Source organism: Ischnura elegans, chromosome 5 (genome assembly GCF_921293095.1).
Source record: "Ischnura elegans chromosome 5, ioIscEleg1.1, whole genome shotgun sequence".
NCBI lineage: Eukaryota > Metazoa > Arthropoda > Insecta > Odonata > Coenagrionidae > Ischnura > Ischnura elegans.
In genome coordinates this window covers 134,108,915-134,127,628 of record NC_060250.1, presented here as the reverse complement: position 1 = coordinate 134,127,628, position 18,714 = coordinate 134,108,915, and the positions used below count along the sequence as shown (strand labels likewise).

The 18,714-nt window shown below is 43.2% G+C and overlaps 2 protein-coding genes across 7 annotated transcripts in view; one reads left to right on the top strand and one right to left on the bottom strand.

Annotated features, from left to right (window-relative positions):
• The window catches only part of LOC124159589 (uncharacterized aarF domain-containing protein kinase 5), a 95,237-nt gene extending 77,717 nt beyond the window's left edge, over window positions 1-17,520 (bottom strand). For all 4 annotated transcript variants that reach the window (XR_006864980.1, XM_046535501.1, XM_046535502.1 and 1 more), the window contains exons 1-4: window positions 17,300-17,520; window positions 16,824-17,049; window positions 16,602-16,736; window positions 16,304-16,462 (exon numbers count right to left, since the gene is read on the bottom strand). Coding sequence is in view for 3 of the 4 variants with exons in the window: in XM_046535501.1 (XP_046391457.1) it covers window positions 16,304-16,462; window positions 16,602-16,736; window positions 16,824-17,049; window positions 17,300-17,508 (729 nt within the window). In the remaining variant the exon portion in view is untranslated. The remainder of the gene's footprint in view (window positions 1-16,303; window positions 16,463-16,601; window positions 16,737-16,823; window positions 17,050-17,299) is intronic.
• A 663-nt stretch (window positions 17,521-18,183) lies between these two features.
• LOC124159592 (tumor protein p53-inducible nuclear protein 2) overlaps window positions 18,184-18,714 on the top strand; it is a 31,744-nt gene continuing 31,213 nt past the window's right edge. For 2 of the 3 annotated variants that reach the window (XM_046535510.1, XM_046535507.1), the window contains exon 1: window positions 18,184-18,268. The gene's annotated coding sequence lies outside the window, so the exon portion shown is untranslated. Of the gene's footprint in view, window positions 18,269-18,334; window positions 18,428-18,714 lie in introns of those variants that run through there. The other variant, XM_046535508.1, reaches the window with a different exon arrangement.

Sequence of the window (18,714 nt, the reverse complement as noted above, 5' to 3'; positions counted from 1 at the left end):
CGGGGGGACACAGGTAAACCTTGGGCGGCGAAGCCGACCAAGGGCGAGGAACGGAGAAGCCGTTCCGAGAAGTCGATGGCTCGGGGGGACCCAGGAAAACCTTGGGCGGCGAAGCCGCCCCATCACGAGGAAGGGCGATGCCGTTACCAGGAGTCGACGCCTCGGGGGGGCTCGGGTAACCCTTGGGCGGCGAAGCCGTTCCGAGGAACAAGCGGGTCTCCGTCACTGGGCTACCTCGATATCTGGGCGGCGAAGCCGACCCCTGACGAGGAACGGCGAAGCCGTTCCGAGACGCCGCGGGTGGGACGGCGAAGCCGTCCGGTGGGGGCAGCCGGCGAAGCCGGATGCGGGGAGTTTTAGGGGGCGTAGCCCCCTAACGAGCGCGCTCAGCGCGGCGAGTCCCTATTATATACAGCCGGATGTGTGCCTCACTCACTCATGGATACAAACTCTAGACAACTTCAAGACATGTTGGAGAGCTGAAATTTGGCACGCGTGCGGGGAACCCGAAACGATTCGGAGGAAAAATCCGAAAACCGGAAGTTTCCGCCACGTGTCATCGCTAGGTCAACAAAATGGCCGAAATCGCCGTTTTTCCGGGGACCGTCTTTCGGTTTTTATTTTACTGCGCGCAAACCATGCAAGCAACACGGATTGTTGTTGTGCATATAGAAAGCCAATGAATGCTGCCACGTACTTATGTATTGTTTTAATTTAATTGCTAATTTTAACATCGCAAAAATGGCGTCCAAAAAATGATTTTTCGGAAACATTTTCATACTTTCCGCTTCCATCGACCTAATTTTTGGTGTTGCACAACGAAAATGATTATTATATATGCTTATATGATTGTGCATTTAACCTAGGCAACAATTTCTTTTGTCACCATTGGTTGCCGAGAAAAAAATTAAAATATGCCGAAAATCACTAAAAAGTACAATATCCAAAAGATTAACACAAGATTTCGTCCAGTTTTACGCGACCGATTTCGTTAAAGCTCTGTATTTACATAAAACTATGCATTTGGGTTCAGAAAATTTAAACCTTTTTACAATATTGCCATCGATAAACCACCAAAAAATAAAAAATGGCGGACACTTCCCATATTTTCCCGAGAGTTCGTTTACTCTTTATCGTTACACAGGCGATTTCTTTCCGTCACACAGACCGTTGTTGTATATTATGAAAGCCAATAAATGTCGCCACCTATTTATGTAATGTTTTAAGTTAATTTCTAACTTAAACGCTTTCAAAATGGCGTCCAAAATCTATTTCTCGGAAAATATTTAATATTTTCCACTGCTTTCGGCCTAAGTTTGTAAGTTGGACAACGAAAATGATCATTATGTATGTTCATAACATCGTCTGCGAAATTTAGGTAACAATTTTCTTTCGTCGTCCTTGGTTTCTCAGAAAAAAATTAAAATATTCCGAAAATCACCGAAAATTACGATTTCCAAAACGTTAACATAGGATTTTTTCAATTTAAACCTGACCCATTTCTTTCAAAATTTTTATTTGCATACAAATATGCATTAAATTTTAGAAAATATAAACATTTAATAAATGATTTAATTGATTTAACCGCGAAAAAATAAAAATGGCGGGCACTACTCACTTTTTTTCGGGGACTGGTTTGCTTTTTATTGTATTACTCTCGAAATATGGATGTCATAGGGTACACTTCTGTTAGATATGATAGTAAATGGATGTGACCATAGAACATCGTCATCTTTAAACCCCCTGAAACCCCCTAAAAATTAAAATTTGCATATGAGTAGCCTTTTTGGGTACTTTTCGTCACTATTCCGCGTTTTTCTCAAGCGTAACCACTCATCGCTACGGAATTGATGCGGACGATTAATGATCCCTGGCAGTACAAACCTATAAACCCCCGGTAAACCCACATACATCCCCCAAAAAATAAAATTTTGCATATAAGTCTACTTTTATGGTACTTTTCGTGACTATTCCACCGCCCCCGAACGACTCATCCCCACGGAATTTTTGTGAACGGATGGTGACCGCAGGGAGTACACACGTATAAACCCCCGGTATCCCCCTGAAGTCCCCCCCCCCAATGTAAAATGTGCCATTAAGTCTTCAATTTGGGAACTTCTCGCGAGCATTATGCCGTACTTACCGTCCCCTCTGAGCTCTAGATCCGGAATATTTGGTGAGGGCGAACCGCCGTAAACCATACTGGAAATAATACCAGAAAACCCCTCGAACCTCCTGGAACCTCGACGAAAAAAAAATTTTAAGATCGCCTTTCCGAGTAGTTTTCGTCACAATTCAGCCGGAGTCACTACTAAAACCCCCGATCACCCCGTGAAACCTCACAAAAAATTCTAATAAGTCGCCTCTCCGGAAAAAGAATCGTCAGAATTCCGCCTCTTTTTCGGACCCCTAGGACTTATCAGCACGGAATTTATGAGAACGATTTGTGACCACTGGTATAACATAAGTATTAAACCCCGCGGTATTCCGTTGGAACCCCCTGCAAAAAATGAAATACTTCCCATTAAGTCTTCTTTTATGCGTACTTGTCGCAACTATCACGTCGCATTGCACTACCCTTTACAATCATCGCTATATAATCACTGTGGAAGATTGGTGACCGCCCCCGAATCCCCCTGGGCACCCCTCTCGGTGGAGAAGACCATTTATGAGGACTAAGCGGAGTAGCCGCGGGAGGCTCTTCATCACCAAGGCGGAGAAGACGTTCCGAGGAGTAACTGGCGTAGGCTAGGGGGAGCTTCAGTAGCCCCCGGGGAGAGAAACACTGCGATGTTCAAGCGGCGCAACAGCTGTGGGCTCCATCCACCCCTGGGCGAAGAAGCCGCCCCTTAAACGAATAACGGTGAAAAAATTCCGAAATGCCCTCGCCCTCTGGGTGGCTATGCCGACCCCAGACGAGGAACGGCGAAGCCGTTTCGAGTATTGTGCGGGGTAGCCGCGGTGGGCACACTCAATCCCTGGGCGGCGAAGCCGCCTCACAACGAGGAACGGCGAAGCCGCTCCGAGGAATGAGTATGGCGCTTACCTACCCCCTAGCCGGCGAAGCCGGCCCCTAGCTGAGGTGAGATTATTCAAACTAAAATTCTTCCAAAGATCACGAATATAGACGGCGAAGCCGGAACCGGGGTTTTTAAGGGGCGGAGCCCCTTAACGAGCGCGCACAGCGCAGCGAGTCCTATCTATATACAGCCCTCGTGGTGACTGACTCACTGATGGATACAAATTCCCGACCACTTCTAGAAGTGCTGGAGAGCTGAAATTTGGCACGCGTGCGGGGAACTCGAAATGATCCGGAGGAAAAATCCGAAAACCGGAAGTTTCCACCACGTGTCGTCGCTAGGACGACAAAATGGCCGAAATCGCGCTTTTTCCGGGGACCGTCTTTCGGTTTTTATTTTACTGCGCGCGAATTATGCGTGACACACGGGTCGTTTATGCTTTTTTTGAAAGCTGATAAACGTGGGCACGTAATAAAGTAAATTTATTAGTTTCCATTTGAGAAAATTGCAGCCAAAATGGCGTCCAAAAATTGATTTTTCGAATAAAATTTCATAACTTCCGCTCCATTCGAGTTAATTTAAGGTGTAGGGTAACGAAAATGATTATTATATATGCTTATAACATTGTCTACGAAATGTAGGCAACAATTTTCTTTCGTCGTTCTTGGTTACTCAGAAAAAAAATAAAATATTTCGAAAATCACCGAAAATTACGATTTCCAAAAGATTAACACAAGATTTTGTCAACTTTAACCTTACCGATTTCTTTCAAACCTTGTAGTTACATACAACTTTGCATTGTCTTTCAGAAAACATGAATTTTTAATAAATGATTCAACGCATTTAACCGCGAAAAAATAAAAATGGCTGGTACTACTCACTTTTTCCAGGGACTAGTTTGCTTTTTATTGTATTACTCTCGAAATATGGATGTCATAAGGCACACTTCTTTTAGTTATGACAGTAAATGAATGTGACCATATAGTTTCGTCATCTCTAAACCCCCCGAAACCCCCTAAAAAGTAAAAATTTGCATATAAGTAGCCTTTTCGGGTATTTTTCGTCACAATTCCGCCGCTTCCCCAAGCCTTATGACACATCGCTACGAAATTGATATGGACGATTGATGACCCCTGGCAGTAAAAACCTATAAACCCCCGGTAAACCCACATATACCCCCAAAAAAATAAAAGTTTGCATATAAGTCTACTTTTTGGGTACTTTTCGTGACTACATCACCGCCCCCAACGACTCATCGCCACGAAATTTATGTGAACGGATGGTAACTGCCACGTGTACAAGCAAATAAACCCCCGGTATCCCCCTGAAATCCCCCCTAATTTGGTGAGGGCGGGCCACCGTAAAGTATACGGGAAAAAATACCAGAAAACCCCCGATCACCTCCTGGAACCTCGCCGAAAAAAATTAAAAAACTTTAAGTCGCCTCTCCGAGTAGTTTTCGTCACAGTTTAGCCCCTGCTGCTTATTAAAACCCCCGATAACCCCGTGAAATCTCCCCAAAAAAATTCCTAATAAATCACCTCTCCGGGTAAAAGAATCGTCAGAATTCTGCCACACATTAGAACCCCCGCATCGCCCTGGGTACCCCTCTCGGTGGAGAAGACCATTTATGAAGTATAAGCGGAGCAGCCGCGGGGGGCTTCTCAAGCCAATGGCGGCATAGCCGCCCCACATCGTGAAACGGCGAGGACGTTCTGAGAAGTAACTGGCGCAGGCGAGGGGGACCTTCAGTAACCCTCGGGCGGCGAAGCCGTCCCGATGTTCTAGCGGCGCAGCCGCTGTGGGCTCCTCCCACCCCTGGGCGGCGAAGCCGCCCCTTAAACGGTATAACGGTGAAACAGTTCGGAAATGCCCTCGCCCTCTGGGCGGCTATGCCGACCCAAAACGAGGAACGGCGAAGCCGTTCCGAGTATGAAGCGGGGTAGCTCCGGAGGGGCACACTAAACCCCTGGGCGACGAAGCCGCCTCTCAACGAGGAACGGCGAAGCCGTTCCGAGGAATGAGTGTTGCGCTTCTCTACCCCCGGCCGGCGAAGCCGGCCCCTAGCCGAGGTGAGATTATTCGAACTAAAATATTTCGAACGACCACAAATGTAGACGGCGAAGCCGGAACCGGGGTTTTTAAGGGGCGGAGCCCCTTAACGAGCGCGCGGAGCGTGCGAGTCCCTATTATATACAGCCCTTGAGGTAACTGACTGACTGATGGATACAAATTCCCGACCACTTCCAGAAGTGCTGGAGAGCTGAAATTTGGCACGCGTGCGGGGAACCCGAAATGATTCGGAGGAAAAATCCGAAAACCGGAAGTTTCCACCACGTGTCGTCGCTAGGACGACAAAATGGCCGAAATCGGGCTTTTTTCGGGGACCATCTTTCGGTTTTTAATTTACTGCGCGCGATGTATGCGTGACACACGGGTCGTTAATGCTGTTTTTGAAAGCTGATGAACGTGGGCACGTAATAAAGTAAATTTATTAGTTTCCATTTGAGAAAATTGCAACCAAAATGGCGTCCAAAAATTGATTTTTCTAATAAAATTTCATAACTTCCGCTCCATTCCAGTTAATTTAAGGTGTAGGGTAACGAAAATGATTATTATATATGCTTATAACATTGTCTACTAAATGTAGGCAACAATTTTCTTTCGTCGTCCTTGGTTACTCAGAAAAAAAATAAAATATTTCGAAAATCACCGAAAATTACGATTTCCAAAAGATTAACACAAGATTTTGTCAGCTTTAACCTTACCGATTTCTTTCAAACTTTGTAGACACATACAGCTTTGCATTTTCTTTCAGAAAACATGAACTTTTAACAAATGATTCAACGCATTTAACCGCGAAAAAATAAAAATGGCGGGCGCTACTCACTTTTTTCGGGGACTGGTTTGCTTTTTATTGTATTACTCTCGAAATATGGATGTCATAGGGCTCACTTCTGTTAGATATGAAAGTAAATAAATGTGACCATATAGTATCGTCATCTTTAAGCCCCCCGAAACCGCCTAAAAAATTAAAATTTGCACATAAGTAGCCTTTTCGGGTATTTTACGTCACGATTACGCCGCTTTCTCAAGAATTACCACTCATCGCTACGGAATTAATGTGGACGATTGATGACCCCTGGCAGTACAAAGCTATAAATCCCCGGTTAACCCACATACACCCCCCAAAAAATAAAAAAATTCATAAAAGTCTCCTATTTGGGAACTTCTAGTAAACAATACGCCGCACTACCCGTACACTCTGAGCTCTAGATCCGGAATATTTGATGAGGGCGGGCCACCGCAAACCATACGGGAAAATATACCAGAAACTTCCGGAGGAAAAATCCGAAAACTAGAAGTTTCCGCCACGTGTCGTGGCTAGGACGACAAAATGGCCGAAATCGCGCCTTTTCCGGGGACGGTATTTCCGTTTTTATTTTACTGCGCGTGAACGGTGTGTGCCACGCGGATAGTTTATGTACGTTTTGAAAGCTGATGAATGTAGTCACGTAATTATGCAATGGATTTAGATAATTTTAAAGTAAATTGCTGCACAAATGGCGTCCGGAAATGCTTTTTCGAAACAAATTTCATAACCCCCTCTCCCATCGTCGTAATTGCAGGTGTAGGATACTGAAAATGATTATTATATATGCTCATAAAATCGTCTACGATATATAGGTAAGAATTTTCTTTCGTCGTCCATGGTTTTCCAGAAAAAATAAAAACGTTCCCAAAATCACCGAAAATTACGAATTTCATAAGATTGACACAAGATTTCTTCAATGTTTTCCCGACCGATGTCTTTTAAACTCCACAATTACATACATCTATGCATATGGTTTCCGAAAATATAAGAATTTAATAAATGTTGCAATCGATATAACTGCGGAAAAATAAAAATGGCGGACAATACTAATTTTTTCCGGGAAGAGGTTTACTTTTTATTGTACTACTATCGAAATATGGATGTCATAGGGGCAACTTCTCTTAGATATGATAGTAAATGAATGTGATCATATAATGTTTTCATCTTTAAACCCCCTGAAAACCCCTAAAAAATTAAAATTTGCATATATGTAGCCTTTTCGGGTACTTTTCGTCAGAATTCCGCCGCATTTCCAAGCCTTACCACTCATCGCTACGGAATTGATGTAGACGATTGCTGACCCCTGGCTGTACAAACCTATAAACCCCCGGTAAACCCACATACACCCCCCAAAAAATAAAAATTTTCATATAAGTCTACTTTTTGTGTACTTTCCGTGACTATTACACCGCTGGTTCTTACCCCAACGACTAATACCTACGGAATTTATGTGAACGGATGGTGACCGCCAGGAGTACACTCATATAAACCCACGGTATCCCTCTAAAATCCCCCCAAATGTAAAATGTGCCATTAAATCTCCTATTTGGGAACTTCTCGCAAAGATTACGTCGCACTACCCGTCCCCTCTGAGCTCTAGATCCAGAATGTTTGGTGAAGGCGGGTCACCGTAAACCATACGGGAAAATATACCAGAAAACCCCCGATCACCTCCTGGAACCTCGCCGAAAAAATTAAAATTTTTAAAGTCGCCATTCCGAATAGTTTTCCTCCCATTTTAGCCGGTGCCACTACTACTTATTAAAACCCCCGATAACCCCGTGAAAACTCCCAAAATGTTTTTTTTTAAATCCCCTCTCCAGGTGAAAGAATCGTCAGAATTCCGCCTCTATTTTAGACCCCTAGGACTTATCGGCACAGAATTTATGAGAACGATTTGTGACCATTGGTTTAACACCAGTATAAAACCCCCGGTATTCCCTTGGAACCCCCCGCAAAAAAATGAAAAAGTTGCCATTAAGTCTTCATTTATGGGTACTTGTCACCACTATTACGCCGCATTGCCCTACCCTTTACAATCATCTTTACCTTCATAATCACTGTGGAGGATTGGTGACCGCATGCATAGCATATTAAACCCCGAATCCCCCGGGGCACCCCTCTCGGTGGAGAAGACCATTTATGAGGACTAAGCGGAGCAGCCGCGGGGGGCTCTTCATCCCCAAGGCGGCGAAACCATTCCGAGGAGTAACTGGCATAGGCGAGGGGGAGCTTCAGTAACCCCCGATGTTTAAAGAGGCGCAGCCGCTGTGGGCTCCCTCCGCCCTTTGGCGGCGAAGCCGCCCCTTAAACGGATAACGGTGAAACAGTTCCGAAATGCCCTTGCCCTCTGGGCGGCTATGCAGACGCCAGATGATGAACGGCGAAGCCGTTCCGAGGAAGGAGTGAACGAATGGTGAGCGCCAGGAGTACACACATATAAACCCCCGGTATCCCCCTGAAATCCCATCCCTGAAATGCCATTAAGTCTACTATTTGAGAACTTCAAACGAGCATTACGCCGCACTACCCGTCCCCTCTGAGATCTTGATCCGGAATATTTGGTGAGGGCGAGCCACCGTAAACCATACGGGAAAAATACCAGAAAACTTATGAAACCTACTTGAACATCGCCGAAAATAAAATTATAGTCGCCTTTCCGAGTACTTTTCGTCACAATTTAACTGATGCCCCTACCACTTATTAAAACCTCGGTAACCCCGTGAAACCTCCCAAAAAATTTCTAATAAATCGCCTCTCCAGGTAAAAGAATCCTCAGACCACTGTTCCGGACCCCTAGGACTTGTCGTCACAGAATTTATGAGAACGATTTGTGACCACTGGTTTGACACAAGTAAAAAACCTCGGTATTCCCGTGGGAACCTCCCGCAAAAAAATGAAAAACATGCCATTAAGTCCTCTTTTATGGGTTCTTGTCGCTACTTTTATTCCGCATTGCACTACCCTTTACAATCATCGCTACGTAATCACTGCGGACGATTGGTGATCGCATGCATAACACATTAAAACCCCCGAATCCCCCTGGGCACCCCTCTCGGCGGATAAGACCATTTATGAGGAATAAGCGGAGCAGCCGCGGGGGGGCTCCTCAACCCCAAGGCGGCGAAGCCGCCCCACAACGAGGAACGGCGAAGCCGTTCCGAGGAGTAACTGGCGTAGGCGAGGGGGAGCTTCAATAACCCCCGGGCGGCGATGCCGCCCCGACGTTCAAGCGGCGCAGCCGCTGTCAGCTCCCCCCACCTCTTGGCAGCGAAGCCGCCCCTTAAACGAATAACGGTGAAACAGTTCCGAAATGCCCTCGCCCTCTGGACGGCTATGCCGACCCCAGACGAGGAATGGCGAAGCCGTTCCGAGGAAGGAGAGCGGCGCTTTCCTACCCCCTGGCCGGCGAAGCCGGCCCCTAGCTTAGGTGAGATTATTCGAAATAAAATTCTTCGAACGACCACAAATGTAGACGGCGAAGCCGGAACCGGGGTTTTAAGGGGCGGAGCCCCTTAACGAGCGCGCGCAGCGCAGCGAGTCCTATCTATATACAGCCCTCGTGGTGACTGACTCACTGATGGATACAAATTCCCGACCACTTCTAGAAGTGCTGGAGAGCTGAAATTTGGCACGCGTGCGGGGAACTCGAAATGATCCGGAGGAAAAATCCGAAAACCGGAAGTTTCCACCACGTGTCGTCGCTAGGACGACAAAATGGCCGAAATCGCGCTTTTTCCGGGGACCGTCTTTCGGTTTTTATTTTACTGCGCGCGAATTATGCGTGACACACGGGTCGTTTATGCTTTTTTTGAAAGCTGATAAACGTGGGCACGTAATAAAGTAAATTTATTAGTTTCCATTTGAGAAAATTGCAGCCAAAATGGCGTCCAAAAATTGATTTTTCGAATAAAATTTCATAACTTCCGCTCCATTCGAGTTAATTTAAGGTGTAGGGTAACGAAAATGATTATTATATATGCTTATAACATTGTCTACGAAATGTAGGCAACAATTTTCTTTCGTCGTTCTTGGTTACTCAGAAAAAAAATAAAATATTTCGAAAATCACCGAAAATTACGATTTCCAAAAGATTAACACAAGATTTTGTCAACTTTAACCTTACCGATTTCTTTCAAACCTTGTAGTTACATACAACTTTGCATTGTCTTTCAGAAAACATGAATTTTTAATAAATGATTCAACGCATTTAACCGCGAAAAAATAAAAATGGCTGGTACTACTCACTTTTTCCAGGGACTAGTTTGCTTTTTATTGTATTACTCTCGAAATATGGATGTCATAAGGCACACTTCTTTTAGTTATGACAGTAAATGAATGTGACCATATAGTTTCGTCATCTCTAAACCCCCCGAAACCCCCTAAAAAGTAAAAATTTGCATATAAGTAGCCTTTTCGGGTATTTTTCGTCACAATTCCGCCGCTTCCCCAAGCCTTATGACACATCGCTACGAAATTGATATGGACGATTGATGACCCCTGGCAGTAAAAACCTATAAACCCCCGGTAAACCCACATATACCCCCAAAAAAATAAAAGTTTGCATATAAGTCTACTTTTTGGGTACTTTTCGTGACTACATCACCGCCCCCAACGACTCATCGCCACGAAATTTATGTGAACGGATGGTAACTGCCACGTGTACAAGCAAATAAACCCCCGGTATCCCCCTGAAATCCCCCCTAATTTGGTGAGGGCGGGCCACCGTAAAGTATACGGGAAAAAATACCAGAAAACCCCCGATCACCTCCTGGAACCTCGCCGAAAAAAATTAAAAAACTTTAAGTCGCCTCTCCGAGTAGTTTTCGTCACAGTTTAGCCCCTGCTGCTTATTAAAACCCCCGATAACCCCGTGAAATCTCCCCAAAAAAATTCCTAATAAATCACCTCTCCGGGTAAAAGAATCGTCAGAATTCTGCCACACATTAGAACCCCCGCATCGCCCTGGGTACCCCTCTCGGTGGAGAAGACCATTTATGAAGTATAAGCGGAGCAGCCGCGGGGGGCTTCTCAAGCCAATGGCGGCATAGCCGCCCCACATCGTGAAACGGCGAGGACGTTCTGAGAAGTAACTGGCGCAGGCGAGGGGGACCTTCAGTAACCCTCGGGCGGCGAAGCCGTCCCGATGTTCTAGCGGCGCAGCCGCTGTGGGCTCCTCCCACCCCTGGGCGGCGAAGCCGCCCCTTAAACGGTATAACGGTGAAACAGTTCGGAAATGCCCTCGCCCTCTGGGCGGCTATGCCGACCCAAAACGAGGAACGGCGAAGCCGTTCCGAGTATGAAGCGGGGTAGCTCCGGAGGGGCACACTAAACCCCTGGGCGACGAAGCCGCCTCTCAACGAGGAACGGCGAAGCCGTTCCGAGGAATGAGTGTTGCGCTTCTCTACCCCCGGCCGGCGAAGCCGGCCCCTAGCCGAGGTGAGATTATTCGAACTAAAATATTTCGAACGACCACAAATGTAGACGGCGAAGCCGGAACCGGGGTTTTTAAGGGGCGGAGCCCCTTAACGAGCGCGCGGAGCGTGCGAGTATGTATTATGGACTTAATCAGATCATTGGAAAGCCCATTGATGTCACGACTGGTGGAGTTTTTAAATTTTTTTACTACATTGAAAATATCCCTCGTACTAATCCATTGCCACTGAAATTTAGGAGGGGATATCAGGTGTTTATTGAGTAGTGCTAAGGCATCACACCTGTTATTTGTGATTTTTGATAATGTGGTGTCCACGGAATTGACAAAGTGATTGTTGAAGGTATCGGGATCAATTGTAATAGGAGATCTGTTTATAGAAGTGCCTTTTTCCCTATTGATCACATTCCAGGCAGCTTTGAATTTATTAGAGGCACTATTAATGAAATCCATGTTCGCATTTTGTTTCGCTTTTATTGCTGCGAAATGATACTCCTTATTCAATCTTTTATACACTTGTTTCAAATCCTCAGTGGGTAGTCGCTTGTACTCATGATAGGCATGTAGTACACTTTCCCTGCGTATTTGGACCTCGGGATTGTTTGAGTGGCCACGTGATTTAAAGAATTTTCGGACTGGGACAGCTTTTCTGGGAAAGGATTCATTAAAAAGGGAGATTAAGGTTTCAAAGAACAAAGAGAAATTTGAATGACTGTCGTTGTGTGAGAGTAAGCTAGTCCAATCCACACCACCAAGCAGGCCTTTTAAAGAATTTTCGGACTGGGACAGCTTTTCTGGGAAAGGATTCATTAAAAAGGGAGATTAAGGTTTCAAAGAACAAAGAGAAATTTGAATGACTGTCGTTGTGTGAGAGTAAGCTAGTCCAATCCACACCACCAAGCAGGCCTTTAAAGATAGATGGTTTTTTCAGTCAGATATTGTTTTCATACGTATTTTTATCTACAATATGTAAAAATCAGGGTAAAATTTGCATTTTTCAAACCTTCGGCATAAATGGGTTAATTACTATGAGTAGGAATTACACTCAACGGAGATTTGGCATAGCCGAAAAGACACAACAACCCTCACCTCCCCTGATTATTTCTTCTCTGGGAATGAATCTGTTTAGAAATGTGTTAACGTACACAAAGTCATCATTTTAATAACTTAAGTGGTTTAAAAAAATTCAGTTCTAACTTTTCTTGAGTTATCTGTATATATATTATATTAATGTTCAAGATGTCTCTTTTAAAAAGTTAATAAAATTATGATAATTTAGGATTCGAATCCTCCCAGAACTTTACCGCAACTACTGCACACAACATAGACCTACTCGGCCATGGAACCACATATGTGTTGGTAAGAGATAAACGGTGAGTCCAAATATGAATCTAAATATAGGAAAAACCTCTCCATGGAGCCCAAAAGAAAACACTCCGATAGCTCAATGTGAGTATGGACATGAGTTACCCCAGTACATTCCATCTTCTAATATTAATTCAGATGGGGCTTATGCTCCTGGAGTTTGACTCCAGCTTCGGTAGCTAGGTCGCATCCACCTCCGTCCTTATCTGCTCTTGGTTGCTTACGAGTGAGGGATGCAGGTTGCTCTATGTGCCAACCTCTCAAGTTTTCACTGACCCGGCCCCATCAGTTAAGTGGGACTCCTGGATGCTTGCATACTTTTGAAAATGATAGTACATTACCAGCAGTATGCCGTCATTCAATTTCTCACTGCAGCGAAAGAAACTGAGAGAAACATTCACAAACGTTTGTGCAAACTATTTGGAGCATATGTTGTCAACAGGGATACAGTTAGACACTGGGCTCAGATAATGAGGACATCAGGAAGTGGTTTGGTGGTACTCCAAGATTTGGAGCAGTTGGGGAGACCATCACACTTGGCATGTTGCAGCAAGCTGATGCTGCCATTTGCACATCATAAAGATGCATTAAGACTGCAGTGGGCACTAAATCCGTTAATCGGCAGAGGAAATTGATGCTTCCGGGGAATTTGCTGCCATGCCAGCCCACGAGGTGTTTTGATTCAATACAATAATGCTTGGCTCCTCACAAGTCTGAGGACTGATGAAAAATTATACATCTACTAGAGGTTTCTTTGTCAAATGAAGTTTTTTCCATTATAAAAAGTGTTAAAATAAGTTAACCTTATGTTATCTGCCCAATTTTTCAAAATATTCCCCCAGGTATTAGATCCCCCTGAACAAAATTCCTGACTACTCCTGTGTGTGGCACCTTTTAGTGACTTAAGAATATAATATTTATTAAGAGAAAGCCATTCCAATCTTTATAGACCCTAACCCTGAAGAAAATGGCTGGTCCTCATGTAGTGTTTTAAATTGTATCCAATGTTCCAGTCATCTACCCCTGAAAAACGTTTAATCAGGATTCTACTGTATATTCTTCCCATGTGATTCTTAAATAGCGTGTTGGCAACCAATAATTTCTGTTCTGTGTAAAATTCCAGGAGCCTTTCTCCCCTTTCCTTTCGATTACCTAATCTATATTTTCCTGTTATTCTTCCATCATGGCCTTTGCCAATGACAGTGTTCCAGTCATTTACATCAATAAGGTTTTCTTCACCCCTTTACTGTTTCATTACTTCCCTGATATCATTGTAAACGTCTTCAACTTCTTCGTCCTCGTAGTCTGTTGTAGGCATGTAAACCTGTACCACTACCATATCTACCCACTTACTCTCTAACTTTACCATAACTATCCTTTCATTGTACTGTAGGAAGCTTTTCACATGCATTCCAGCACTCTTCCTGAGTATTATCTCAACCCCAGCGTTACCATTTAGAGATCCTGTGAGTGTAATCCTACAGCTTCCACTCCAAAAGTCACCCCCTTCAGGCCACTTGATTTTGCTGATTCCTAGCACGTCGATATTCAATCTTTGCATTTCCACCTCAAAGTTTTCTAGCTTACCGCAAGTCCTACGTGATCTCACGATCCATGTACCTATCCTCATAACTTTATCACAATTGACTCATCTACCCTCTCAGGCAGTCCCCGGAGATCCCAATGGGGGACTAGTTTCACTTTAGAATTTTTACCTGAGAGAATTCCATTGTCAGATTATTTAAAGTTGGAGTAGCTGCAACTCCTCGGGGTAATAATGTGGTGAAATCAACTGATTTCGGCGTGACTAGGTGGAACAATGAGATATCCATGGTGAAGCAAAAACCAGTTCTGTTCCACAAACTTTTATTTGCTGTCGACTAGTTTTGTTGGCTATATCATCATTATCAAAACAAACAGTTGTTTGTGAGTATAATCCTATATAATACAGTTGTATGTATGGATAATAACACTAAAGCCATCAAAATTAGTCGACAGCAAATAAGTTTGTGGAACAGTACTGGATTTTTGCTTCACCATGAACATAATGTGGTGGTTTCCCCTTGCCTTCCACATCGCAGTACTACAGCCATTAAAGTAAATGTTACCACGCCTGCAGTAAAATGAGTGTCGTATTACTGACCACCGTGGTCTCCACATTCACTCATATGAAGAAGAGCTGCTGCCCTCTCCCTCATACAGTGATGTGAGGCATAGTTGTTGGCAGCCTCCCATCGACAAGTCACGGCATCTTCACAGGATTAACCCTAATAGAGCCAGACGGCCGATCCATCGGCCCAGGGGTACATCCTAAGTGTGCTGAGAGTGCCAAGGGCCGATCTATCAGCCGAGTCTATTTTGACTCACGTCTTTTATTTTATGTTTTATGTAGCTTTGGTAACTCTATTTAGTATCTGTCATGCTTTGACATACCTGTAAGTTTTGGGAGCAAAAAATAAAGTTTCAGAAAATGCATATTAGGATTTACGTAAATTTTTAAGCGCAATTCTACTAATTTGGCAAGAAAGGCCCCGTCATTCTTCAGCATATCAGGCTCAAGTACACTTGAACCTCACCCACTTCTGAGCATTTTCACAAATTTAGCTTGATCCCTTCTGTTGAAGTTATAATGTTAAAATAAAGTTGAATTTATTAGTTTGCAGTTTGATCCAGAGATGCCGCAGCAACATCAGTTTTTTTGTAGATGTGTATGTAACTACACGGTCAACACAGGGGAACCTGAAAAGCAGCAGCTAAAATAACTCTACAAACTTTTTCTAAATGTTAATGCATCATTTGGATGGCCTATCTTACCCAGGGATGGACCCATACCACCTCAGTATGCTGCCACTTTTTGTCTACGACTGCTTATTCCACATGTAAACTAACTATATCGCAGCTACTAACTATATCTTGAGGTTGCTCCTACATCTGCAACCCGTTGGGTGGACTTGTTGGCTTAAAGCTCAGCGGAGAAAAGACTCCACAGCAGACTTTATTTCGACACAGTTGTAACGATCTTGCTCACAACTTCATATTTACTTAAAAGGAACTCACGTGAGCTGGGTGGTCTGGACCCATAACTTATTGAAATGAATATTCTGTTCACTTCACATTTTAGCTGCTGCTTTTCTGATTCCTCTGTGTTGACCATTTAGTTACATACACATCTCAAAAAACTGATGTTGCAGCGACATTTTTGGATCAAACTGCAAACTAATAAATTCAACTTTATTTTAACATTATAACTTCAATAGAAGGGATCAAGCTAAATTTGTGAAAATGCTCAGAAGTGGGTGAGGTTCAAGTGTAATTATGAATATACCTTAGTGGACGAATGATATGTGGTATGTTATATTGAATAAGTACATGAAGAATTTTCCAGGAGAATGTGTGCTATTATCATGCTCAAAAGGAAGTAGGAGAAAAGAGGTAACGTAGAGAAGCCATTAAAGGAACTCACATTCAATAATATCTTGTCTTGCTTCAACCAAACATTCCTTAGTATTGAAACTTATGAAGTTACTTCTAAGGCAACTGGGGATCAGCTATTTACTATGAACTGTTAACTTTCATCAGGCATTGGAATAAATATTGTAAGGAAATTACCTGCAAAACCCATTCAAAGTTAAACTTTGGATGCATCCAACCAATTAACTTGAGCAAAAGTTCGACGGTTGAAATATCGCCTTTGAAACGATCTTGTAAATCTATGTACTGAACTTTAACCGCAACATCCTGTCCATCATGGGTTTTGGCACGATACACCTGCAATAAAAATAATGTACACAGATGTTGCAATAACTTTAAGCTTCCATCTGAATTTACAGGTGAATATGTGAATGGACAACATAAACATCCAGCTTAATGACAAGTCTAATTTGCTAACTATAATGGTCTTAATTACTTGAGCAAGACTAGCCGCAGCAATTGGAACTTCATCGAAGCTCTCAAATACATCGGTGTGCGGGCATCCAAAATCCTCGAGAAATAATCTTTCCACCTCTTCTTTACCTCGGGTCAAGCATTTGTCTTGTAATGACTATAATAAATCAAATTCACCACCATTAATTCATAAGCAACTGGTATCCTGAATAAGTACGTAAGCTTTAAAAATAAAAAAAAATACCCTCAGTGTCGCCAGATATTCCTTTGGAAGAATGTGATTTAACGACACGAGCCCCTGGCCAAGCTTTATGTACAACCCTCCATTCAGGAGGCATCCCTCCAATAGTCGGTCAGCAGCCTTTTGATGAACCCTGGAAATCGCTCTGTCATATTCGACGGAGGGATCTTCTAACCCTCTCAATGACCACCAGTAATCAAGAGATATTAAGGTACCTATTTGCAGAGACCTAAAAGAAAAAAAAATCAGCTTCTTCTCAATTGCATAGCAAAGTATTCATATAAACGGGTCAATAAAACGCACTCTAAAAAGTTAATTCGGTGGCCGTGAGAAGTTTTGATGGTACTTACTAGAAAAAGTAACCCTTATATATATTGACATTGGCAACAATAAACTATAAATAATACCGAAATAAAAAGAGGCGTTAATCATATTAGAGTATCAATAACTATCCTCAACGGCCTTAGAGAGTGATTTACCTCAAAAATCGTCCGATTCCTCCAACGGTGACTTTCACCAACCTTTTGTCCCTGTCGCTTAAGGAGGAGTAATACAATGTAGCACCAGCAACACTGGACGCAAAAACTCCAAGGCTGACATATTTTCTGTAACTTTTGCCACTGAAGGAGGAATATTTTCTGGGAAAATTCGCAGATATTTTCCGAATTAATAACAGAGACGACCTCATTGCAGACACGTTACCAGTACGACAGGGATCAGATAAGAGAACAGATAGCACTCATTTATGCACATGTAAACAAACAGTAACACAATCACTGAAGGCGATCCTCGTATGTAACCCCTAGTTTAAAACTTAAGAGTTTATCCGACACGCAATACCAATATGCCGGGAATCGTGATTCACAGCGGAAGACATACATAAGAAGAGTTTTCATTGTCCTCACGAAATTCACTCGAAAACATTCAACAACACTATAAACATACATAACTAGAATCCATGATTTCAACGCACTATGTGTAGACTTGCAATGCGACCATAATCAACCATTATAATCATATTCTCCATGATTACAACAATAAACCATGCAAACTCTTCTGCCAGTGTTGCCAATTCAGTAACTCAGAAATTTGGTAACAAAAAACAAACAAGACCAACGACCAAAAAAGTTTTGTCCGCAGATATATGGATTGCTCAGCTCCAGCTGATCCCTCATCCACGGGTCCGAAGTTCCACTGCGGAGCACCAACGGCGCTGGGGGCATTGATGTTTTTTTAGCCATATGTTGTACGGATTTTATTGGCTCATGCAAGCTGAAGCAACCAATGGCAGAGTTCATAAGCTGAGACTTCAGCCAATGGATGACAATCAGATGCCATTTTCAGCCGTTGCTTCGATAGAACTCCACAAGCGTAGGTTGTTTTTGATAGGGAAAGGATATAGTTAGTAGCGAATTTGTTGCTGCGTGCTGTGAAAGCCTAGAAAGAAGGTAAGAGAGAAATGTTTGTACTTAGTCCATAAGGTCATGTAAATTCAGTTAAAATAAATTGTAACTGCTTTTAAGTAACGTTGATTCTCAGTCAGCTGGTCGTTGTTTGTTGTTGAGGTGACGTTTGGATCCAACAGCTGATTGTCAAGGTTGATATTGGTGAGATCGTTTGACCTCTTATTCCATTCTTTTGTAGTTATAATGTTGAAAATTTCGTTTCTTATGTTTAAATCCCAAAAACGGCTGGGCAAGTTAATCATGCATTGGAAATAATTTCATGGCATAAGAAAACAATTTCTGGCATCTCCGTTTTGTTAAAATGAATGCTACGATCAATCTCCCAAATTTTGAAATGGTATCACTGTGGTAGCTATTTGCAATCCGGCGTTACTAATTCTGTCATTTAATCATCAGTAAATAATTGTTCTATGTAGCGCTGAAATTCA